The 25,580-nt window shown below is 48.4% G+C and overlaps 2 protein-coding genes across 2 annotated transcripts in view; one reads left to right on the top strand and one right to left on the bottom strand.

The window, feature by feature from the left end:
- The window catches only part of Crybg1 (crystallin beta-gamma domain containing 1), a 53,443-nt gene extending 51,070 nt beyond the window's left edge, over positions 1-2,373 (top strand). Inside the window, exon 20 of the mRNA XM_052163010.1 lies at positions 1,003-2,373. Within this exon, the coding sequence (XP_052018970.1) occupies positions 1,003-1,091 (89 nt within the window). The 3' untranslated portion in view covers positions 1,092-2,373. The remainder of the gene's footprint in view (positions 1-1,002) is intronic.
- A 2,128-nt stretch (positions 2,374-4,501) lies between these two features.
- The window catches only part of Rtn4ip1 (reticulon 4 interacting protein 1), a 40,128-nt gene continuing 19,049 nt past the window's right edge, over positions 4,502-25,580 (bottom strand). The window contains exons 6-9 of the mRNA XM_052163238.1: positions 20,610-20,746; positions 17,610-17,793; positions 15,865-15,957; positions 4,502-6,003 (exon numbers count right to left, since the gene is read on the bottom strand). Of these exons, the coding sequence (XP_052019198.1) occupies positions 5,896-6,003; positions 15,865-15,957; positions 17,610-17,793; positions 20,610-20,746 (522 nt within the window). The 3' untranslated portion in view covers positions 4,502-5,895. The remainder of the gene's footprint in view (positions 6,004-15,864; positions 15,958-17,609; positions 17,794-20,609; positions 20,747-25,580) is intronic.

The following is a 25,580-nucleotide window of genomic DNA, read 5'->3' as shown; positions in this document are numbered from 1 at the left end:
CTGCAAGTCTTTCCCGGCCTGTCCTCCACACTGTACCCTGCTCTGGAGAGCTGTGGGTGCTGACTGACACCAAGGCAGATTCTTAAACGTGAGGAGATGATTTCCTTCACCAGCTGCTTTCTCAGACGCTTTTGTTGTCCTAAATGGTTTAAGGGAGAGTTGAACGTTGTTTCTTATCTGAGGATAACATATCCAAATGCAGATTTAATTTCCATGGGGTCCTTCGTGGAGAGGCTTCTGTTAAGCAGATAAATCATCAGAAAGGATAGTTAATCCACATTGGGGAAAACGCAGATACCCTTTCTGCTTTAATGGGTCTCCTACTGAAAGAAGGGACTGGCTATGCCTAACACAAAGGTACCTCACACTTGCAGCAAGCACCTGTGAACGGGCCCCTCCAAACATGCTAGTGAGGCAAACACACGGTTCTTACAGAGCAGCATTGCTTGGCATTGCTTTACACAGCCATGTTCCCCCAGAAGTGGGGGTCTCCTGTGTCCTCTGCATCCTTTGGGGTATCATTCAAATCTTTAGCCTAATTACAGCTTTGCTTTATCATGAATGCAGAACTCATTCCTCTGCTGCCGCCCACACGGCCTTTGTCTCCTCTTCCCCTTTCACCAGCTATGCCCAGCTCACTGGTATCTCCCATCATGATCTCCCCAGGCCTGTCTTAGAGCATCTTTGCTTTTCCCTCTCTCTGCATTTCACCCTCACGCCCCCATTTCAGATGTCGTAATAGTAGTTAGACTGGCCTGTATAGCTGGGTAGAAAAGTGATAGCCAGGAGGTAAGAAGGGCCGTATGAAGCTGCTGGTCCTCGTGATGGAGTTTAGCCACACCCCCAGCAAGCTGACCTCATCCCCTGTGCGCCAGTCCCCTCCCTAGGTCCCTCCCCCTTCCCTACACTTTTACTCTGGGTTCTCTTTGTTCTTCGAATGTTTCAACACTTTCTCCCTTCTTTGCCCACACGGTTCTGACCATTTTTTTCCCTTTCATTCAGGGGGTGCGCAGTATGATCAAAATCACATCATCCTCAACACAGTGAACACGGAGCGGTTAACTCAAGTGTGGGAAGCCATGGTCCTGTGAACCTGAGCCGAGACTGCAGGAGGAGTATTTCCAGGGGATTTTCTGGCCACCTTATTGAAGAAAAAATAAAACTACAGAGCTGCTGGGGAGCCAAGTGCAAAGTGGGCCGGAGGCCATCCAGACAGACGTGTCGTCTCAAAAACATTTGAGTTTGCAGCCAGTAGTTTGTTGTTCTTGTTTTTTGCCTTGTATTTTCTCAGAAGCTCCTTCAACAGGCTGCCCTCGTAGCAGCGGTAGGGTATATAAATATAAAAGATCAAGACAAGACCACATGGTAATTTTTTTTCCAGGAACAGGAGGGGACAAGACTTCTGAGTGTGGACATACAGAGAGATTCCCTTAGAGGGAAGGATTAAAAACTCAGGTTGGTTGTCAGAAGACTTTAGTATTGGAGGATGCATTGTATCCATGGCCCTAACACTTCCTGGGACTATTTATGCTGAATGGCAGAGTGGAAACATCCTATATATGTATTCCAAGGAGTTTAATAAGTATTAACAAAACACTATTTTCAGTTTCTATTCAAATGAATAAATTTTCAAAACTTCATGTTGATGTGTGCTCATGAGCAGAACTTGGGTTACTTTAATTCACTTATGGACTGCCCTCAAGTGTCTACACGTAGTTTAATGCCTTCCTTACAGTTGCTATTGGGACAGCATTATGGTCTAATTTATTAACCCTTACTTTGCTATCCACGCCTAATGCTGAAGCCACAGTCTATACTTTTGGCTAAACGGAGACCTTTAGCCTGGTTTCTCTAGGGCCACCCGCAGGATGACTGCTTCGGATCCAAGGACACCAGGACCTCCCTTCTGCAGCAGAGGTGCGCAGAGTGGGGGAGCTGCCAAGGGCTCTCTGTGCAGTGTTGGTGCAGAGGGACCCAGACTTCAGTGGGCAGTCCAGGAGCAGGTGTGATTCACTGGCCTGGACCTGCTGCTCAGGCAGCACACTGTCCTAAGCCCACTGCCAGACATTTCCTGGAACACGACTTCCTAACAGTACTGGTGCTCTTGTGAGAGGCTCAACAAATGCTACTTCTGTTTCATCGGTTCAAGCCTGTGTCTCCTCTGGAGCCAAGGATAGGCAAGTGATCATCAGAATAGTCTATCTGCAGTTTAAACAGTTTGCACGAACAGCAGCATCCAGCATGCCTGCCTTGTTCTGTGTACATCTCTGACTGCAGTCCTTTGTGTATGTTGCTACAGCACACTGGGGTAAGAGATCCCATAAACGCCTGTTGAGTTTGTCTCTTGAATAAACTTATTCCTGGTTAACTACATGATGGAGTCTTGGGATCAATTCAGCAGCCCTCCAAGTCCAGCAAGCGTCAGCCGACAGACCGGGACACGGCTGGCACCTTTTAGCCACCCTCTTGTTCAAGGTGCCCTGTGCACTCAAGGATTTAACGCACTGCCACCTGGGAGTGCTCAGGAACAAGAGCTGAGACAGAAGTCAAGTGGCATTGGCATTGACAAGCGTGTGTGTGTGTGTGTGTGTGTGTGTGAGAGAGAGAGAGAGAGAGAGTGTGAGAGTGTGTGTGTGAGTGTGTGTGTGTGTGTGAGAGTGTGTGTGAGAGTGTGTGTGTGTGTGAGTGAGTGTGTGAGAGTGTGTGTGTGTGTGAGAGAGTGTGTGTGTGTGTGTGTGTATGTGAGAGAGTTGTGAGTGTGTGTGTGAGTGTGTGTGTGTGTGTGTGTGTGTGTGTGTGTGAGTGTGTGTGTGCTGGTGTGCACGTGTTTGAGACAGGCTCTCTCTATAGCCCTGAATGTCTTAGAACTCACTACGTAGACCAGGCCTCAAACTCAGAGGTCTGGCTGCATTTCCTCCCAAGTGCTAAGATTAAAGGCATGTACCACCATGTCCTGCTTTTGTACAGGCACCGGAGAGAGGGACCAGCAGTTACGAACACTTAATGCTCTTGCAGATGACCTAGTTCAGTATATAGCGCCTACATGACAGTGAATATTGTCTAATTCCAGATCTGAGAGACCTGACGCCCTTGTCTGGCCTCTGCAGGCACTGCGTGCTCACAGTGTACTTACATACATGCGGGCAAAACATTTGTACACGTAAAGTAAGTAAATCTCTACTGAGAACGTTCTAGAGTGACTTCAGAGGCAACCTCATATCCAACATAATACTAAACAGATATCTAACAAGAATAGATGGAGCAGAGAGTTTCCCCAAACAGGTCTACTGACGTGAAGGGCTCAGCAAGAATCTGAGGTACAGTAGCCAAGGTGAGTATAAAACAGCAATCAACACCCTGAACAGATGGCGACAAGACGCAAGAGTGGCAGGCTGACGGGGAGGCACATGAGGCCAGGACAGGGTGAACAGCAGCAACATCCACAGAAAAAACCCCGGAGATGCACAAGGCTGTTGCTGAGCGAAGCCCAGTCTCCGTGCACAATGCAAGGGCTTCAGAGCCGTCCGCCAGGCCTGGCAGTGTAGCCGTGTAATCCCAGCACCTTAGGAGTTCAAAGTCAGTCTCAGCTTGTGCTACAGGAGATCCTGGTCCCAAAAGAAGAAAAAAACCTTCCAGTATTAAAAGGCAATGCACGCGCGCGCGCGCACGCACACACACACACACACACACACCTTTTTATTCTGAGAGGTTAGAACCAGGGCATAATCACAATTCAGAGCAAAACTGCTCAATGCTTGATGTCTGGGACTAGTCATGATCATGTGGGCTCCAAAGGCCTAGGAAGCGCCACTTCTCCATCTCTGCCTTTCGTAGTACAGTTTGTCTCATAGGCTAGGGCTGGATCCTCGCAGCAGCTGATGCTGTCCTAGGGCGGTCCACCCCGTGGTCCTGGTATCTCCAACATGCTGGGGTCAGCACTACAACCTCGGCAGCACCTTGGCCAGCGGTGTCTCCCAGCCCACAGCTCGGTCAGTGCAGCTGCTCTCCTGACTCCAACGCCAGAGTCACCTTCACCGTTTCTACACATTGACAAGTGTGCAGCGGTCACCCTGGAGTCCCAGGAGGTTTTGTCTTGATGATGTTGGTCTCGTCTTAATCACAACTGACTTCTCAGCCTCAGCTCGCATCAGTTAAAGCAAAGGTGTCACTTCAGTAGCTCCAGTCTCTGTCTTCAGCCCCAGATGACCAAAACCACAGGTTCTAAATTTAAAATATATCACAGATGGCCCCAGTTGTCTTTGCCTCCCCCTGAACTCTGCAGGCCAGGCCTCCATCACAGGGTCTCTTTAAGCCCAAGTTCCCACAGAACTGCCTATTAAGCGCTAAGTGCTTGATGGCTTTTCCAGCCCAAAGGTTCAAATACTTCCATAACTCTTGCCAAACAATGCGGTCAGGTCTCACAGAGAATCCCATTCCTGGTTCTGATTTCTGTCTTAGTTAGGATTCCACTGCCATAATAAAACAGTGACCAAAAACAAACTTGAGGAGGAAAAGGTTTATTATACCTTACAGATTACAGTCCATCATGGAGGGCAGAAGGCAAGGAATGAAGGACCCTGACGGCAGGAGCTGAAGCAGAGGCCACAGAGGAGCGCTGCTGACTGGCCTGCCTCCCCTTAGCTTAGTTTGGTTTCTCACACACCCCGTGACTACCCTGGGTAGTCACGCACCTCCCACCGTGGGCTGGACTCATCCACATCAATAATCAATCAACAAAATGCTCCCCGGGCTTGCGGACAGGGGATCAGGACACAGGCCCTGGTGTCTCCCCCAGCAGCACATCCCCATGCCCCCAGTAGGTGCTCAAGTCTGCCGCCTCCCAATATCATCACACGTGTATACTGCATACGTAGGTCCTTGGGATATGTTCTTACCTGTTTCAAAATCTCAGAAACATTACAGTAAGATGGTGGGGTTTGAGCTACAAAAAGGCCACAAACACAAAAATCTACAAAACTGGGTCAAACCATGGCTTATGAAAACAAAACCACTGTGCAGAGGCTGGAGACAGCGCCACAGTGAGGTCCACTGGCCGCTCTTCCCGAGGACCCAGGTTCAATTACTAGCACCTACATGGCAGCTCACAACTACCTGTTAATTCTAGTTCCAGAGGACCTGACACCCACCCACCTCTGGGCACCCCAGATACAAAACGTGGCATGTGGTGCACATGCATATAGGCAAATACCATACACATGACAGAGAATAAAAATAAATTAAAACCGACCACCATGTACTTCCCACTGACAACAGGCACGCGCAGGGGCTGACAGTGTTGTGTCAAACATTGGCAAATGATCAGCAAAAAGGCTCCACTGCATGAGTGTACAAATGGCCTGCCAGGAAGAAACACTAATCAGTATGCCAACTTAAATAATTAATTTTAAAAGTATTTTTTTAAAACACATATTTTTAAAAATGTTTTTTATTGGACCAGTGAGATGACTCAGTGGATAAAGGCACCCGCCACCAAACCTACTGCCCTGGGTTCTATCGCAGAACCTACACGGTAGAAGCGCTGGTACCAAGGATCCCCGTGACGTCCACAGTGCGCCTGGCCTGGCACGTGTGCCCACACATGCATTATGCATTTTCTTTATCACTGTGGAGGCGTGTGCACGGGGCGGGGGCGGGAGAGACCGATTGAGTGGAGTCAGTTCTCCTTTGCGTGGGCTCAAGAACTAAACTCGGGCAGCACGCTTGCATGTCAAGCAACTTTACCTAGGAGCTCTCTTACCAGTCCAGATTTAGGCTTTTACACAGATCGTGAAACTTGAGATCTGACTTGGGGGAGTATCTGGCGAGGGCTAGATGCCTGGATCACAGGCACTCATCGAGGAGAGCAGCAACCCTGAGGCTCGAGAAAATGGGTATTTAAACTACATTAACCACAGTCTTTCCTCGGGCGTGGCCTCTCTCCACCTTCAGGAAGGCTTCTGGGACTTCAGAAAAAGGGAAGGTCTGTTCAATGACTGGCCGGATCTACAAAACACAAGAAGAGACCAACGGGTTGATAAGAAAGATATGATCTCCAAGGCAGAGAGAGTGTCGGTAGCCATCCAGTCAGGCTGCCGCACAGCGTCAGGGGCCTCAGCTTCCCGACTGAGTGAAGTCCATCTCGCCTCTCCGATCGTACCCTCAGTTTACCTTTACTGGACCCCACTCTGTAACGCTGACACTCCTGCTCAGGGCCCTGCCACAACTCTCAAACCTCACATTCCAACACACTGCATCCCAACCCTGGCCTTCACGCTAACTGGCATTTCACTCTTTGAAAATTCTATTTTATTTATTAAAGTTTGATTGTGTATGTGTGTGTGTGTGTGTGTTTGTGTGTGTGTGAGTGGTGTGGATGTAGATAAATGTGCCGTCTGGTACATGTAGAAATCAGAAGACAACTTTTAGGAATCAGCTCTCCCATATCCCTCCTACACACAGGGCAGGAGAGATGGCTCAGCAGTTAAGAGCACTGGTTGCTATTCCAAAGGACCGGGGTTCAATTCCCAGCACCTACACGGCAGCTCACAATTGTCTACAGCTACAGTTCCAGGGCTCCATCACCCACACACAAACATAATGCAGGCAAAACACTAGTGCACATAAAATGAAACTAAATCATGTCTATTCCTTCTGCCCTGGGTTCTGGCGATCAAGGCTGGCATTAGATCTGCTTGGCAGATGCTGTCACGCCGAGCCCTCCCACTGGCCTCTGCTACTTTCTAACTGTATGGACGGCCTCTTAGCCTCTCATCTGCATGCTGCATCCCTGGCCTCACAGCCCTTTCTATCCTTCACCTATGTGTTCTCCCTCTGAGCGAGCCTTCTCAGATCATGTACTACAGCTGAGGAAAGGCTCTGCCGTGGTCCCGGCTATACAGGAAGCGGCACACATGCATAGCCTATTTTCTAGTCTTAAGCATCTGCATATATATTTAGTCACAGCAGAAAGTATCTGTGCATAGACCACATCTTTATACATTTATAATACCAACATGAATAACACTGACACATAGAGGTTGCGTAATTAAGTCACTAAGCTGCAAAGCGGGGAGGTAGGAAGCAGGGGTCCTGTGTGAGCTCTCTGGGCCTTGGGAATTCCACTGAGCAGCAGCACGATGCTTACCATGCACAGGATAAGGAGCCCAGCCACCACCCCCCACCCCACCCCCCCCCGTGGGGTCTGGGTACTACGAGCTATCTGTACAGTGCCCCAGAACTGACAGAAGCCTCCTGAGAGAGGTCCCAGCAACACCCTCTCTCTATGCAGAAGTCCACCGCAACTCCTCCTTCCAAATGCCTAGCAGACAGTCACTGTCTGGACACTGTCTGCACACCTCCCTGGACTGCTTCTCACAGCTCCGCTGACCAGGATCAGCTGCCACAGGCACACCCTGACTCAGAGCCTAAAAAAGGAAGAGATGGCTTATGACATCCAGCTGCATCTGATGCCATTTCCTCTGATGTGACCTTCAGAGCTCAGGCACCGCATGCCCCTAAGAGCTGAGGATTCTTCTGCACGCCCGAGTGAGCCTGCAAGCCTGGAGTCACAGTAAGAGTGGGAAGCACCCTTACCGTTGGAGGGACCCCCAGGCATATACCTTCTGGGTAGGTGACATTCCTGACACTCTGGCACAGAGCTGAATCACTGTGCCGAGTGGCAGGACTCAACTGATGTCACTGCTGCTACTCTCTGCACTGTACAGGCCTGTCAGCGCCATCTGATGCTTTTCACTTCTACCCAGCTACAGTGGGTTATCACAACTGAATCCTAACCTTCCTTCCGTACGTCAGCTGAAGAGCTGGTCTCTAGAGCCTGCATCCAGCCCCTAGGTGACAGGTGACGTGAGAGCTTGCTTCAGAGGTATCACTAACTGATGACGGCCAGCACTGAGGAGGACCCCAGACCCTTGCCCAGCTCTGCGGAAGCACATCGAGGGCTGAGCTGAGCTGCCTTCTCATGAGAAAGGAAGGCACTGGGCTAGGCTGGGTTCCCCATGCACTGTAAACGCATCGCTCCCCTAGAGCTCCGGGGACACCTTACCCAAGGCCATTTGGTTGGTAAGTGGATGGCCTGCAAGCCTACGGAAGACATTCCCCAGAGCCTCGGTACAATGCAGTCTGTCAGGGCAGGAACTGAGTGAGTTCTAGAAAGGTCTGTACACGCGTCTGAGCCAGTCTCTGCCCTTTTTGCTTTCTCCTTATCCACCAGACGCCTTCTTCCATCCACAGACCCCTGCCTTCTACGGAGCCCGCTGAGCGCCTGCCTGCCCAGCACCAGGCCAGAGCAGGCACACAGCCAGACTCCATTCTACTCTGCAGTGCCCTGCCAGAGCCACAGAGCTGACCTGCTGACCGGGCCACTTGCGTGGCTGCGCACTTTAATCTGCCTGGGCAGGCCCTTTGTGACAAAGAGCCGGAGAAGGCTGACCATGGCATAATGAGTCATTTAGCAATTCCTGTAAATGACAATGGGGAAAAAAAGGCTTTCAAACTACAGTCAAGCAAATGCCCCCAGCGGGTGAATCTGGGACAGTATGGGGAGCTTAGCTGCACAATGCGAGGCGGTGTCCACGCACAGCCACACACTGGGCCTAGGATGCCTGTCTGCTAAAGACAAAGGGATCAGAGTTAATGCCAGAGAGGGGAGAGAAAGGTTACTCACAGCGAGGCAGGGCATTATGTGATGACACTGCTATAGAGCATTTGGCAGGGGGGCCCTGTTATAAAGCAGGCAGGCTCAAAGCCACAGTTCCCACTGCACAGGCACCCCAGACACCCGGGGCTAACAGGCGACCAGGAAACAGCAGCAGTCCTTACTCAGTGTGGGGGCCACGTGTGGGGTCTCCTGAGCACACCTTCCCTTCCGTAAACAGGACCCAGGATCTAGCACTTGCCGCCTGGCAGGCGTCCTTTTAACATGGGGACTAAGGGAAATTCACCCTCCCTAAGTATGAGTTACCACACACAGCATCACTGCTTAGCAGCACTGGGCAAGGCTCCGAGGGGCAGGAGGAGTTACGGGGGATGAGTGTTTAAAACAGGAAGCTGAACCCAAGTGCTCCAGTGGCCCAGGCAAAGCCAAAGCTTTCCGGAGCACAGCCAGAGGGAGGACCCGGGACCCTAGACTGTGCTGCCAAATGGCATGAGGTGTGGGGAGTTAGCCTGCCTGCTCTCCTGTGAGCTCCGCAGCCTCATCCTCCGCAGGCACCTAGGGCACAGAACTGCAGGTCCAGAAGGTAAGGCACATGGTGTGGGGCCAACAGACAGCAGATACCAGGGCCTGAGTCCAAACCCACACCTCTGCGAATGCCACCAGGACCATAGTCCCAGAGCCATCTCTGGGATGGCCACACCCAGTTTCTGTTAGCCCAGGACTTCCCAGGCCTGTCATTGTCAATGTCCAGAAGGAAGGTGGTTCTCAATCTCCAGGGATAAGAAGACGACAGTTAGAGGGGAGTTTGTTCCAGTCAGCTGTTTCTTGGTCACTGTCTGCGCTCAGAAGGGGTAGGATGGTGGATGAAGCTGCGCTCCAGGAGAACAGACACGCCCACCAGAGAGCATCCACATGGTGGCCCCTCCCAGCCAGGCGAGTGGAGGAAACAAGTCCAAGAGCTTGGGAACAAAAATCAGAAAAGCCAGGCATGATGATCACATATGTGACCCCAAAGTCAAGGGCTAGGTGTGACAGCATGTTAACTCAAGGCCAGCCTGGGCTACATACTGAGACCTGGAACCCTGTTTAAAACAAACAAACAAACAAAAACAAACAAGAAAATAAAAAACTCCAGAGTCCAGAGGCCTTGAGGCTACAAGATGAGAGGCCGGGGTTTCAGGTGAGCTTCTCTGGTGGTCGTCAGGGTCCAACCTCAGACTGTCATCTTCTTCCAATGGAGCAGGATCCAGCTGTAGTATGAAGCTTGAGGCTTGGATCATGGTCTACTGCTAGGGTAGCTTGGCCATACATGAGAAATCATCTATGTCAGAACTCTGCATTCTCTTCCAAAGCTACATGTCTAGACACACGTGATTAAATCCAATCAAGTGAGTAACCAAACTGAAAAGGTCAGTCTCCCGGTTGCACTGGCCACAGTCCTAATACTCAGTGGTCGTGAGGGCTCGGTGGCTGCCCACTGACCACGTGGAGGGGCATTTCCACCACTACGGAAAGCTCCAGTGGACAGTGCAGACAGGAGGTGACTACTCACAGCAAACGTGAAACAGAGCACGAGGGAGTCCTCAGTGGGTGCTGTAGGCTGAACTCGGGGTACACAGAAGCTCTTCTGATGGCAACAAAAATGAAGATCATGACCCTGCTCAGCCAAGCTTGAATGGTCAACTGGAATTCTGAAGAGACCCACGAGCATTAAGTTCATGACATCAAAGGGATTTAAAAATGTCTGCTCTAGCCACCGATGCTCTACCGGCAGATGCTCTGTTCTGGTCACCGGTGCTCCAGTGAAACTCAGTCAGAACGGTGCCTTCCCAGTGCTGTCTGAGGTCCCTCGGCTGTGGGAGCAGCAGCAGCAGAGGAAGCAGGAACAGGGAAGGCTGCTCTCCACATCCTGCTGCCAGCACAGCTCCTCTCGGCCTCTTCTGCATATGAGCAGTTTCTCTGGTTACAGCAAAGCTAACAATGCACTTAGGATCAGGAAACCTTTCTCTCTTACTCTTCTTCTCCTTCAGGGTTAGGAAACATTTATCTCCTCCCTAGCTTGATTTATTTTCTTTTTATTTATTTATTTTTTAAAATGCAGGGTCTTACATCATAGCCCAGGCTGGTTTTGAACTCACGGCAGTGTCCTACTTGGCACCGAGGCAGGAATGAGCCACTAGGCCCCTGCTTAGAAGACCTTCAGTAATAAAGTAACTAGTGAACAATGCTTTGAGCCACACATGATCTGCAGTGTTTGTTTTATTGTATGCTTGGGGCAGAGGGGGTGGAGAAATGGCTCATCTGTTAGGAGAACCGCAGCTCCCAGCTGTCTGTAGCTCCACTCCCAGGGGATTTGAAGCCCTCTTCTGGCCTGCATAGGCACCAGGAACACAAGTGGCGCACAGACACATGCAGGCAAAAACACCTGCCCATACCCAATAAAATAAAATAACACAAAACAAAATAAAATAAAATAAAACAAAATAAATTAAAACAAAACAAAATAAAATAAAACAAAATAAACTTAAAAATCCACTAAAAATGTAAGCTCTTGTAAAAGCTAGGCTGCAGAGCCAGCTCAGTAGGTAAAGTCGGGACAATCACAAGGACCTGGGTGCAGAGCCCCAGCACCCATGCAATACGCATGCACCTCTAACTCCAGCTCTGGGGGGAAGGCAAGCAAGGAGGCAGAGATAGACAGACGCCTGGAGCTGAGCTATCCGGCCAGCCAGTCCAGCTCAAGGATCAGTGAGAGACCCTCTCTCCAAAAATAAGGTGGCAAGAACAAGTTTGTTCTCTGGTCACCACATGCACATATAGATAGGTGCATTTGTACCTGTACACATATGAACATATACACACATTGCACAAACACCTAATGGAACACACACAGACACACACACACCGCCACACACATACACATAAAATAAATAATAAAAATTTGTAAATGCTTTTAAAATATAAAAGCCATTCTTAGCTTAGGGGACACAGACACACACACACACACACAGACCTAAGATTGCATTTAGCTCACTGGCTAAGACACTGAAAATATTATATCAGGCTTAAGATCTAGCCCCAACTTGTGGATGGCTACCATAAATGTATATACAAAATTCCACTATGAGCAGAAAGCCTACTTGAGTCTGAATTTCTAGGAGAAATGACTGTGAGGCCCCCACACACTTGCAAATGTCAGCTTCTTATCACTGGGCTGAGACTGGTGAGCATATTAAAGGCAGGAGTCCAAGGACAGAAATATTCACAGCGTGCCACCTGCGGAACACAAAGCGAGAGTGTCTGACTCCGTAGTCCTGTGGCTCTGTGATCTGCAGCTTCTCCATGCTCACCGGAGCGCACAGGGCTGACAAGACTCCATTCTAAGACTCAAGTCTGATGCTCGTGTGTGAGGAGGTGGCTCTGTACGCATGCACCATGTGTATACATGGAGGCCAGAGGTTGACACTAAGTGTCTTCCTCTTTGCTCCACTTTATTTGGAGGCAGGGTCTGTCCCTGAACCTGGAGCTCACTGATTGGCTAGGCTGGCTGGCCAGCGACCCTCTGGAGTCTCCATGTGCTGAGACGGCAGGCCTGTGGCATCATGCGTGCCTCTTGTGTGGCTGCCCAGATGCCGTGCAGCAAGCACTTCACCCAAGAAGCCACCTCTCAGCCCCAGGCTCCATTTCTAACCAGGAAGTTCAAGTTACAACTGACACACACCAGGTTCTCGTCACTTTTCCAGAACAAGTCATCCCTGAGGTGAAACAAGCAAAGGACAGGGGCCACGAGCGAGCCTGCGGAGACGAGCGAGCTTGTGGAGACGAGCGAGCGTGTGGAGAGGAGCGGCAGACACGTGGAGAGGAGCCATGAGCGAGCGTGCGGAGACGAGCAATACTCTCTTCACTGCAACACTAAACAGACTGGACTTCCAAAACTGCTGTCTTATGTTTACCAAAAGACTTGGGGCTCAGTAATTGCATTTCCCAGAACTGAAACAAATATGCTCACAGTTAGTACCTAAAACAAGGCTGGGAGACCCGCTGAAGCACCGTTTGTAAAAGGTCAAATAAATATTGGCACACCTGTGCAGAGGGACGTTAACACAGCTATTTACAAAATAAAGAAGGACACGCATTTTAATATGAATAATGTGAAATAAATGAGAAGGGTATTCAAAAACAAAAGGGAAAGCGAGAAACAATTCATTACTCACAGAAATATTACTCTGTCAGGTGTTGGGGAATTAGCTCCCATACTGCTGCCCTCTGACCTGGAAATGCCTCCCCCCAGGGCAGCCTCGCCATCACTGAGGCAGCTCCAGGAGTTGGGAACCTGCAGGCACCTCTTCTCCTTTGTACAGAGGATGCCTCTTTCAAAGATCATCACCAAAATGCTAGCCCCCCAGCTCAGACCCCAGACTCATCACTCCTCTGTCCTGTCCTGTTGAACAGATGCCTTTGGGATTTTCAGGACACAGCAATGCTGGTTTTGTCAAGGCCAAGCAGAACCTCGGTGACAGAGGGACGCCGTCAAAGGCAGTTATTGAAACTTCCAGTTCTGAACCTTGAGAATATATGCGTCTACAGACCTAGAGCAGTCGCTCAGGTTCCTGCTAGCCCGTCCTTAAGCACTCCTCGGGCTTGAAGAACTGAACTGTCCTTGTTCCGCTGAGCAAGCCTCTTCTAATGGCAGTTTTAAGTCTTCCTTTACTCCCCGGGAGCCCTGACAAGACACCTGACCTCCCTGTGCTCATCCCTGTAAAACAAGTCCCTAGCTTAGCAGCCTGAGCAGGACAAAGAGACGACTCCTCCAGGCCTCAAGGTGCACATCAAAGGCCTCTTCTTTCTCTCCTGTCCTTTCTGAGCTGATCTACTGGTTATCTGCCAAATTCAATTGTACATATATACAAATCTCCTCTCATCTCTGTTGGGTAAATAGCAATTTCCAAGTAGAGACAAAGTCCCCATATTTTGAATACAAAAGAGCATGACAGGTTTGTGGGCAGCGCGAGCAGACGTCACGACAAACACCACCATTCGCACACTCCTGGAGGACAGTCCTCTGCGATCACGGGGCTCTATCACACACACTTAGCAATGGTTCCTTTCTTGGTAGCAGCAAAGCAAAACACAGAGTGGGATGTGGGGGTCCTATACTTAAAAATGCAAGGCTGTTTCTACTCAGGTCACACCAGCCCTGAGAAGTCCATGAAAAGGTTGAAAAATTGAGCCCAAAAGCAGTTCCTGCTAATGTAAGGAATCACGGACCACATATACAACGCCTTGGCTATAACAGAATCGAACAAACCTAAATGTTTGAAAAGAAGCCACTCAGGATCCGGGGGAGAGGACAGGGAGGAGCAGGGAATAGTGGGGGGAGGGGGAGCTACAGTCAGATGTATTTATTGTATAAGTGAATAAAAAATCCCAAGCACTGAAGGTGGTAATCTGGGGAGCCCTGAAAAGACTCAGTCCCCAAAAGGAGAACTAAAACTCTCAGCAACATTCATTTTCTTTTCTTTTTTTTAATTAATACAGTATTTTATTTATTTACATCCCATATATTGCTCCCCCTCACAGTCCTCCCTCATCCTCCATCCCCCCCTCCCCTTCGCCTCTGAGAGGTTGCCCTCCCTCCAAGAGAACTCCTACAGCTGATAAACAACTTCAGTAAAGTGGCTAGATATGAAATTAATTCAAACAAATCAGTAGTCTTCCTTTATACAAATAATAAACGGGCTGAGAAAGAAATTAGGGAAATGACATCCTTCACAATAGTCACAAATAATATAAAATATCTTGGTGTGACTCTAACCAAGCAAGTAAAAGATCTGTATGATAAGAACTTCAAATCCTTGGAGAAAGAAACTGAATAAGCCCTCAGAAGCTGGCAAAATCGCCCATGCTCATGGATTGGTAGGATTAACATAGTAAAAATGGCCACCTTACCAAAAGCAGTCTACAGATTCAATGCAATCCCCATCAAAATTCCAACACAATTCTTCACAGACATGGAAAGAGCAATCCTCAACTTCATATGAAAAACAAAAAGCCCAGGGTAGCCAAAACAATTCTCAACAATAAAAGAACTTCTGGGGGAAATCACCATCCCTGACCTCAAGCTATACTACAGAGCAATAGTGATAAAAACTGCATGGTATTGGTACAGAGACAGACAGGTAGACCAATGGAATAGAACTGAAGAGACAGAAATAAACCCACACAGCTACTGACACTTTGATAAAGTGTCTTTGATCTCTGACAAAGAAGCCTTTAAAACCATACAATGGAAAAGACAGCATCTTCAACAAATGGTGCTGGTCTAACTGGTGGTCTGCAAGTAGAAGAATGCAAATTGATCCATATTTATCACCTTGTACAAAGCTCAAGTCCAAGTGGATCAAGGACTTCAAAATAAAACCAGATAGACCAAGTCGAATAGAAGAGAAAGTGGGAAATAACCTCTAATGCACTAGCACAAGGGACATTCCTGAACAGGACACCGATGGCTTAGACTCTAAGCCAACAGGTGATAAACGGGACCTCATGAAATTGAAAAGCTTCTGTAAGGCAAAGGACACCGTCAACAGGCCAAAACAGCAACATTCATTTTCCATGAGGTCCCTATAGGCCAGGCAGCAGCAGCAAAGAGCAGCAGTGGTTCTCTGTGCAGGCCTGTCCTCGCCGGTGCCTGCACTCTTCTGAACCGTGTATACTTTTAGAACGCACTAACCTTGGATTGGAAACTGGGGACCTGCTTCTCACCAGGTGTTGGGGATTTAGCCCCAATACTGCTCCCCTCTGACCTGGAAATGCCTCCCACCAAGGCAGCCTCACCGTCACTGAGGCAACTCCAGGAATTTTCCTGAGAACCCTCTCCTCTTCGTGCAGAGGATGCCCTCTTAACACCGTGCACCCAGCTCAGATCCCAACTCCGCTGCTTCCTAACTATGCACCGTGAAGAATACCACAGAATGTGCCACCCTGACTTGTCCCTTGATGGGGTTAGACTAAACAGGGTGAGTTACTGTGCACACTGAGCAGTCTCTCCATGAACCCCAGGGCTACAGAAACAGCACACAGCTCCCTTCCTCTTCCTGTGGTGTTCCAGGGGTGAGGCCTGGGGACAGTCTACAGGAGGAGTGCCAACAACATGAAGTCACCAGGAAAGGGTTTTTGGGTGGACCTACCTTTCCTGCATCTACCAGTTCTGCAATTTCATCTAGATATGGACCGCTGGCCATGAAGAACGCCCATCTGTAATGGACTCCTTGCCAGAGATGCTAAAAGGAAGAAAATAAGCATAGTAAGTGTATAGAAAAGACCTGGAACTGCAGCTAACGACAGACATTTCCTGCATGACCAAGACACATGAACCCATTTCCCGTTTCCCACGGACCCTGGCTGGTGACTGATGGAGAACAGACACTGCAGAGCATTTATGGAATAAGTAAATGAACACGGCATATCCGTGTCAACTCAGGCATCTTCCTGTATGATCGATGCAGGAAAGCTTCCCGGAAGTGATTGTCCAAATAGTCCCTTGCATGGGACTGCTTACCTACAAGGAATTAGGCCCGAGGCCTGAGGCCCCAGGCACCCCACTCAAGTTTACAGGAAGCCAAAAGAGTTTTTGGGTGGACTTACCTTTTACAGACTTTTTACATTTAAAACTGCTTTAGGAACAAGACTCACTGAAAGTTGTTTTCTGTTTCAGAGAAAGAGTATAAAATAGCTTTATACCATGGCTGGGTCCACCCACGGCAGTTCCTGTAAGTGCCAAGCTATCTGGTCTTTGTGGAACAAATCCTCTAAGACAAAGGTGGCCAGAACTCCTCCCCGGAGAGGATTCGGCTCTGCCTCTGCGCCCACTTACAACCCGTCATTCTCTTCACTCTTGAGAGGTCTCATCGTGCAGCCCAAGCTGCAGTCAAACAGTGCTGTCTTTATGCAGGAGCGGAGGGAAACATTATCAAATGGGGTAGCCACGCTCTGAGACATCTCTGCGGGACCTGACTCCTTAGGGGTAGACAAGGACACCCAGGACCATGCTCTAAAGCCCCTCCGCTCAGGCTCCGCCAAGCTACCAAGGAGGGCGGGGAATCCATCTGATCGCAGCAGCTGTAGAGCGGGGCTTCCTCCACTGTGGGTCACATCCGCCCACGGAGTCATACAACCCAACGCACAGGTCATGAAAAAGCTAACAGTATAGGCTCTGTCTCAGTGGGTGTGGCTAGTCACTGATATGCCAAGCTGTGCCCAGCACAGGGCCTACCCAGTAGATGACAACCACACGAGACCTGTCCACTGATTCTCCTAAGGTCTGCCTCCAGGACCACGGTGACAACACTCAGGGTAATAAAAGGGAGCTAAAATGGTCACAACTGCCACATGTGAAGAAGCCCTTGACATCATGCTCCTCTCAGAGCCAAACACTTGATTAGTAACAGCCCAGTTCATGCTCTGCTACAAGATATCTGTGTGGTCTTCCCAGGCTACTGTGGCTGAGAAGAGCATGTTTTCTGGCTGCTAAGAAAGCAAACCTTTAGGTCTAGGCAGGAAGGAAGCCTGCCATTGGTGGATCGAATGGAATCAAGAGAGGTAATGACAGCCAGTCACAACATGCATGGACATGTCGGAGGCCATGTGCCACGCTCTTCACGAGGACTATTTAATGCTTACAGCAGCACAGCACAGAACACAGATTAGCAACCTCACCTTATGGGCAAAGACACTGGGCTTAAAAACAGAACATGCTCAGGGTCACACAGCTACTACAGAGAGGTCAGAATTTGAACCTTCCTTTCTGAGTCTAGAGACCATGCTGGCAGCCCCTGTGGGAGGCTGGCTCCAAGAGAAGAGAAAGTGGCCAAGTGGCAAACCAATTCCCAACAGGCCCTGGCTTACTCCCACCCATCAAGATTGGCCTTCCTACCTTCAGTGCCTTTGTACCCACGGTGACTCCTGTCTGCAACATGCCGTCAGCAACACCCAGTCGGTCCATGTTCAGGAGGAAAGGAGTCACTAGAGTCACATAGGTGGCTCCTGACCACTTCTTGAGAAAATTTAGAGCCCATGTTTCAGTAGATCCACCAACATTATCCAGGATAAAGTCGAACCTGGAGGGAAAGGATCAAATGAAAGCACTGCCAGTCGCTAGCCAGGCACAGGCCCTCCTGCTCCACTGACATTGGCTACAGGTGCAGTCAGCCACAGCTCACAAACCCATCATCCCAGAGGGGCAGGTGACCTGGGTCATTCTGCAGAGAACCGAGTCTCACACAGTCCCTGAGGAGCTGAGGGACCCTGTCTCACACAGTCCCTGAGGAGCTGAGGGACCCTGCCTCACACGGTCCCTGAGGAGCTGAGGGACCCTGTCTCACACAGTCCCCGAGGAGCTGAGGGACCCTGTCTCACTCAGTCCCCGAGGAGCTGAGGGACCCTGTCCCACACAGTCCCTGAGGAGCTAAGCAACCCTGTCTCACACAGTCCCTGAGGAGCTGAGGGACCCTGTCCCACACAGTCCCTGAGGAGCTGAGGGACCCTGTCTCACACAGTCCCCGAGGAGCTAAGGGACCCTGTCCCACACAGTCCCCGAGGAGCTAAGGGACCCTGTCCCACACAGTCCCTGAGGAGCTAAGGGACCCTGTCTCACACAGTCCCTGAGGAGCTGAGGGACCCTGTCCCACACAGTCCCTGAGGAGCTGAGGGACCCTGTCCCACACAGTCCCCGAGGAGCTGAGGGACCCTGTCCCACACAGTCCCTGAGGAGCTGAGGGACCCTGTCTCACACAGTCCCTGAGGAGCTGAGGGACCCTGTCTCACACAGTCCCTGAGAAGCTGAGGGACCCTGCCATCACTGAACAGACTGCAGAACTGGCTTCCAACAGCAGCAGTGCATGTTTCAGTATTCACAACTACTTGAAAGACAAGTACACTTAAAGTGTTTGCCCATAAAAGTAACTTGAAGAAATGTGTCCTCTTCGTTTTCTGGAATGTTCTTTTTGTGTGTTTTATGTATAGCATCAAGATAATGCACAAAAGAATAAAAAGAGAGAAAAAGAAAAACCAACACCCTCCTCTCAACCTTCAGTATAACTCTGACATGCCCCTACCCCAAATTGTCATAACAGGCTTCACAGAACTGAAAGATACTCAAATCTCTAAATCTAACCTAATACTGTTATAATCATTATACCATGCTCAAAAGGGATAGAAACCCACGAAAGCTTATAAGTACTTTCAAAACCAAAGTTCTGTTTAGAAAATGCATGTGTATAAATTAAACAAACCAGCTGGAGAATTCCTCTTGGGTAAAGTTTTTTTCCCCTTCCAAATTCATCTGGAGGAAGTCAAACATCAAAGCTTCTAATCTAGCTCTGGCCAGCTCCAAGGGCACCAAGTCTTTCATGGGATTAAACTGCAGACAGACAAATTAAAGGATATGCAAGGCCGGAGTGACCTCAGCAGAGGATCACGGCTCTCACTAGGCAAGTTTCTACTGTGTTCCTAATGCCCTGTATGAGGCTATTTAATCTGTGGTAAACTTAAAACTACTGTTGTAGAACGGGCAAACTGTGAAAAGAAGTCTGGAGACAAGCTGTAGGCGGAGTTATGCCAGGAATGATTAATGGCATGACCTTGAGCTAACAAAACATCCAGAAAGCCACCACCTCTGCTTTCTCAACCACAGTATAATTGGATTGGAATTAACTTTACCCAAGAGGAATTCTCCAGCTGATTTGTCTAATTTATACACATGCATTTTCTAAGCAGAACTTTGGTTTTGAAAGTACTTCTTGCTGTAAAATATCTAAGATTCAAATATCAAGAAAGTTGTTCCTTGGAGGAAATCACAAGTTTACTACAGACAGATTCAGAGTTCAACCTCTAGACCGAAGTTATAATTATAAAGGCCAACTTCAACTAAACTGTCTGTGCTTTTATAAGTTGCCTTGATCATAGTGTCTCTTCACAACAACAAAACAGTAAGACACTATTGAAGGAAGAGGATGAGAGGAAGGGAGAGGGAGGGGAAGGAAGGAAGGAAGGAAGGATAGAGGAGGAAGGAAGGTAGAGGCCTGCATTTATAAGCCAGAAAAGCCCCTACTGGAAAAGGACAGCCAGAAAATGGACTTTAAAAAAGAAAAAAAGAGCCGGGCGGTGGTGGCGCACGCCTGTAATCCCAGCACTTGGGAGGCAGAGGCAGGTGGATTTCTGAGTTCGAAGCCAGCCTGGTCTACAGAGTGAGTTCCAGGACAGCCACAGCTATACAGAGAAACCCTGTCTCGAAGAAACCCTGTCTCGAAAAAACCAAATCCAAAAAAACAAAAAAACAAAAAAACAAAAAAACAAAAAAACAAAAAAACAAAAAAAGAAAAAAGAAAAAAGAAACTCCGAAATTGTGGCCTAATACTTGTGAGCGGTGCTTCAGCTTCAGTTTATCGGACAGACCACAGTCAAGAGCAACAGGGCTTGAGAGATTTCCCAGATCCGTCCTATCTGGTGCCTTAGGCCAAACCACAGGCTGGCTTTCGGGCATCGGGCACACACCACACCGCTCCCTGCCAGCGTTTATTCTTCCACTGTTTCTCTCCTACGTCCTTACTGAGCAGAACACTGAGACTGTGTAGTGGGAGTCATGTGGTTCATGTCCTCCTCTCTCTTCTTCCTGCAATGATGCCACAGAAAGACTCCGCTTCCCAGTACTGCCTTCAGACTTCTTAAAAGCCAGCAACAAAAGCTGGTTTATCCACCCAGCAGACCATGGATAAAAGGTAGCTTCCAGAGTGCACACTACGTGGGGTGAATCCGAAGGACAGGAGTGCTTTTAGACTCTTCCTGAAGACTGCGACATGCCCAGAAGCCGCCAACCACCCAGCCCTGCACACTCAGATGTGCCTCCTCCCCACAGGGACACTGCTTTCCTCCTTACAGTGTTAGAGACTTCAGCTGCTCTTCCACACTTCCCAGCGTGTAGTCTATGACCTCGTCTGCTCCAAGCTTCCGCACGAGCTCACAGGCATCCTTTGAGCAAACGGCCGTCACATGAGCACCCCATGCTTTCATGATCTGCCGAGGGGAGGGGAGAGGAGGGGAGAGGAGGGGAAAGAGGAGACACTGCAGTTTAAAAAGAAAGCATCGGGCCCAGGTGGATACTCTCAGAGTGTAATCTCTGGAGAACTTTTAAGTTCCTCACTAAACAAAAACTGCTGGAAGCTACCTATCAGATATGGTACAAATGTGTGTCAAGAAAATCCCATCTTCCACAGGCAAGACAAGCTTGTTGTCTTGCAGTTTATGCAGTGCCCCACCAGGATCAGAAAAAACAGGAGAGTTACAGGCTTCGCCTTTAGCACCTTCAATGACAAAGGGCAAACGTCAGAGAAAAGAGAAAGCAGTCATCACACATTCACAGGAGTGGGTATCTGACAAGCTCCCAGAATACAAAATTGCAACTCCTCTTCATTTGCATAACCAGAAGGTGTGGAGTCAAACAGCACATCTGGGGCTGGGATGACAACCAGATAGGCTAAGTGTCTGCTGGACAAGCAGGAGGACCTGCGTTCAGATCCCCGCAGCCATGTAAAAGCTCAGGCCCAGAAGCGTGTGCCCCAGACCCAGTGCCAGGGAGGCAGAGAGGAATCCCTGGAGCTTCCCAGCCAGCAAGTCCAGCAAAACCAGTGAGCGCCAGGTTCTAGTGATAGACCCTGTGTCAAAGTACAAACGGTGAGCATCGGAAGAGGCACAGGCAGCTCTGGCCTCCACACGCACCACGCGCGCAAAGACAGTTGCACATCCACAAACACACAGCAACCAGCTATCACACGCTAGATAATTAAGAAAATATGGACATTTTAGCTTTAGAACATGAATTGGGTCCTCTCCCTTACAGTTAAAGGTCTAGATAAATGGTCTCTTCATTTTAAAATGCATACTTAAAGTTAGACTTAAATAAAAGAATACATAATTCTCATGTTATTCAGCTTTAAATAGCTAAAATTGTCCTCCAAACCTGATAAACTTTTTTTCTATAATATCAGCTTCCCAGAGTCAACAGGGGACTATTTTCAGTCTACTAGCAGGCAAGAGACTTGAAATTTATCAAGAAATGTTGATAGTAATAGTTATGGATCAAAGTATGGTGACATACACATGCAAGCCCAATACTTTGGGGCACAGAACCAAATGACCAGAAATTCAAGGTCATTCCTTAATTCTGCAGAGTGTTTAGGGTCAGCATGATATCCTATCTCAAATTGACAACAACAAAAATATCTCCCAAGGATTCATATAACCTGAAACTGAGGAAACTGAGCCACTGAGGAACTCTAAAATAATGTTTTTATGTTTGTGGGTTGCAGACAGGGCCTCTTGAGTAAAGGAATCTGTTGTTTTCAACAGCAAGCCCTGAGTCAAATATGTGAGGTATGGAGCCTAGAAAAGCGCACTGTGGCCGCCCTTTCCCCAAGTCTAGCCAGACATTGCTGAGGGAAAGGAAAGTTGCTCAGACCTGTTGGGAGTGCATCTTCTTTAGGATTTATGTATATCTGTTCTATGCGTATGAACGCTTGTCATGTGTGTATCACATCCATGCCTGGTGCCCACACAGGCCACAGGGGCACTGGACTGAGACTGGAGTTACAGACGACTGTGAACCGCCACGAGCGGGCAGAAACAACCGCCACTCTATGAAGAGCAGCCAGCCCTCCAGCCCCGCTCTCCTTAACAGCGCTAAGTGCTCAGCGTCTGTCTTCGAGTGCGTGCGTGTGGAGGCCAGAGCTGCCTGGGCCTCTTCCGATGCTCACCGTTTGTACTTTGACGCAGGGTCTATCACTAGAACCTGGTGCTCACTGGTTTTGCTGAGAAGCTCCAGGGATTCCTCTCTGCTTCCCCTCTTGCCCCTTAACACCTAGCTTTTCCTAATTTACTGCACTTGTTAGTTATCTTCACTGCTAAGAAGTTTAGTGAGGAAGCTTACATGTAAAATGAAGTCTGAATACAGAAAGTTCCTAGAAGGCACAACAACTCGGATAAAGAACAGAACACCGGGAGCCAAAGGTTTTTCTTGGGTCCTGTTTTAACACACAGCCCTCTCCCAAATATCTCCTTTTTAAGTCACCCCTTATCTTGTTTTTTTTTTTTTTTTACAATAAACAATTCCTAGTATTTAAAAAATGTCATCCAAATATGCATTCCTGGGGCATAATTAATTTGGTTATGCTCTTTTTTAAACCGTGGGGGAAAGCCTCTTCTGAATCCCAGAACAGAATCTCTCTGTTCTCTTAGAGTTTATCTGTGGAAGACTCGAGGCCATTCGACCTGCAGCGTTGCTCTATAGTTTGGAGCTTCTGATTGCAGAGGGCAGTTCTGCATGGTGTTGTGTCCTCTGCATTCTGAAGACTGGGCAAGACTGGGTTTCAGTCTCTAGAGAAAACCCTGCCTGGTATCTGACAAAGCTAGAGACTTCAGCAAGCTGCCAGAGCTCAGGACGTAAGCCTGTGCACTGAAAGCTGCCAAGTAATGATGTTCACTTAATGGCTGTAATTAATAAAGAAACACCTCCCTTCAAGTATGATATGACTTGCTCAGTCATACATCTCATATAAGAATGGTAGTGATGGGGGTGACAGGTGATGGGGAAACTTATAGTTTGTTTCTCATAACATTCCAAAATTAACCACTTTTCAAAAAAAAAAAAAACAACATAAACTCATGAATTTAAATATCTTTATATGGATTCAAGCTACCATAATTATCTTTATAGAAACTGGAGCTGGCACATCTTTGGCAGTCTTTAAGATGGCTCCCAACTCTGACACTGCTCTGATGGTTTTGATAGTATCCCCACTGTTCAGTGAAACTGAGGCTCGCTCACACCTTGCACCCTCTGTAACTTCCCATTTCTCTAAGAGCCTTTCAGTCTTCCATTGAAAAGCGATACCACAGGCTAGAAAGATGGCTCGGCGGTTAAGAGCACTGACTGCTCTTCCAGAGGTCATGAGTTCAAATCCCAGCAACCACATGGTGGCTCACAACCATCCGTAATGTGATCTGACACCCTCTTCTGGAGTGTCTGAAGACAGCTACGGTGTACTTACCTATAATAAGTAAATCTTTAAAAAAAAAAGAAAGAAAAGAAAAGAAAAGAAGAAAAGAAAAGTGATACCACAAGAGCTCTTTCATGAATCCATATGTGCAAACATTTGCGTTCTTACTGATAATCACAATCAAATGGGAGACTGAGGCTGAGGACTGGCCGCGGTGGGGGTGGAGCTCGGCATGCAGGAGGCTGAGTCCAATCCCTAGAAACCTTCTCCAGAATATCTAGTGACCAGGATACGGCTCATGCCTATCATGCTTGTTTTGTGACAATTGTCGAACTAGACATTTATATCACTTGTACTTTTTTTGAGTTATGTTTCACAACAGAAAACTTTAAAAGATTTTCTAAATTTACATGTCTATGTGAGTGTCGGCCATGTGTGAGGTGCCCAAGGCAGCCAACTACGTCTTGTGCTCTTACTCATAACTACAACGTAAATGAGTGACTATCACTCAAAGCTAAAACCAGAGGCTAGGGGTGTGGCGCAGTGTACAGAGAGTCATGAACTAAAACCTCCAAAATGACCAGTTAAACGTTATCTTTAATGGGCATGTAGCGGCAGCAGAAGCTGCCCATCACAGCTTGGCTCTTTACACCCCAGCATTTGTTACTTGTTATTATTTTATTTAATTACAACCAGCCTAGCAGGTATGCTGGTATCTTAAAGGGGGTCCCTTCAGGTGTCACACAGGGAAGCAAACCACGAGAAGAGCTAAGTGCAGACTGACTTTGTCAACCTGGATCAAACTTCGGGAGTCTAACAGCGGGCAGTGTGTTCCCAATGTTTTTAAACCCTGTATAATTTAAGAGAGAGTTTCCTGGTGCAATGCAATTCATGGTACACAAGGACATGTAATTAATTACACTGAAACTCAACTCAAGGTAGTGCCATTTCTTCCAAGATGATGGGTTCTAGAGATAGACCACCTGTACTAGCTTAGGAGCCTAAGAGTCCAGCCTGATCTGGTCATACAGAAAGCGAACATTTAGGCTATTAGCCACCTCTAGTCCAGGTTGTGAGAGCTTGGGGCAGCCTCTGGCTGTACAGATGACGTAAGGGTCATTTAGATTATTAGGTATCTCTGGTCCTGGCTGTAGGAGCTTGATCTGACCTGGCCCAACAGATAACAGATCAGCAGGCTGTTAACCACCTCCAGTTCTCCGCTTTCTGGATGGAAAAACATGTTTTTCATCTTTCCCATTTGCTTAACATTCCTGTTTTCTCTGGAGATCTGTGGGTGCAAGGACCTTCCTGCCCTGCTCAACAGTCTTGGCGTAGTTTTGAGTGATCTTCCCAATGGAGCAATGTTCAGGAGCTTCCCATGAACTTACAGGCCACTGCCACGCTCTCAACACAGTCTGCTCTGAGTTGTTACTCGTGTATACAACTGTACACAACAATGTGCTTCTTGTGCTCTGTTTCCTTAACACAGGATCCCACTATGTAGCCTTGGCTGGCCTCAAACTAAAGATCCTCCTGCCTCAGCCTTCCAGGATTACAAGCACTTACCACCATGTTTGGCATCTTTTCTGGTTTAAAAGTGGTAATGTCTTTTTGTTGGTCAAGTGTGGGTGTCTTTATTTTTAGGTTAACAACTTGTAAATACTCCCCATGGTGTGATGGTTAATACTGACTGCTAACTTGTCCTGGTGACAAGCCTCTGAGCACACCTGTGAGTGATTATCTCCATCAGCAGTTAACTGAGGTGGGGACACCCACCTCACCATGAGCCGCCCCGTTCGTTCCCTGGGCTGTGTCCAGGCTGCACAGAGGGGGGAGAGAGCTGGCTGAGCACCCGC

This window comes from Apodemus sylvaticus, chromosome 19 (genome assembly GCF_947179515.1).
Source record: "Apodemus sylvaticus chromosome 19, mApoSyl1.1, whole genome shotgun sequence".
Lineage (NCBI taxonomy): Eukaryota > Metazoa > Chordata > Mammalia > Rodentia > Muridae > Apodemus > Apodemus sylvaticus.
Note: the sequence above shows the minus strand (reverse complement) of the source record. Positions and strands in the feature narration are given on the sequence as shown.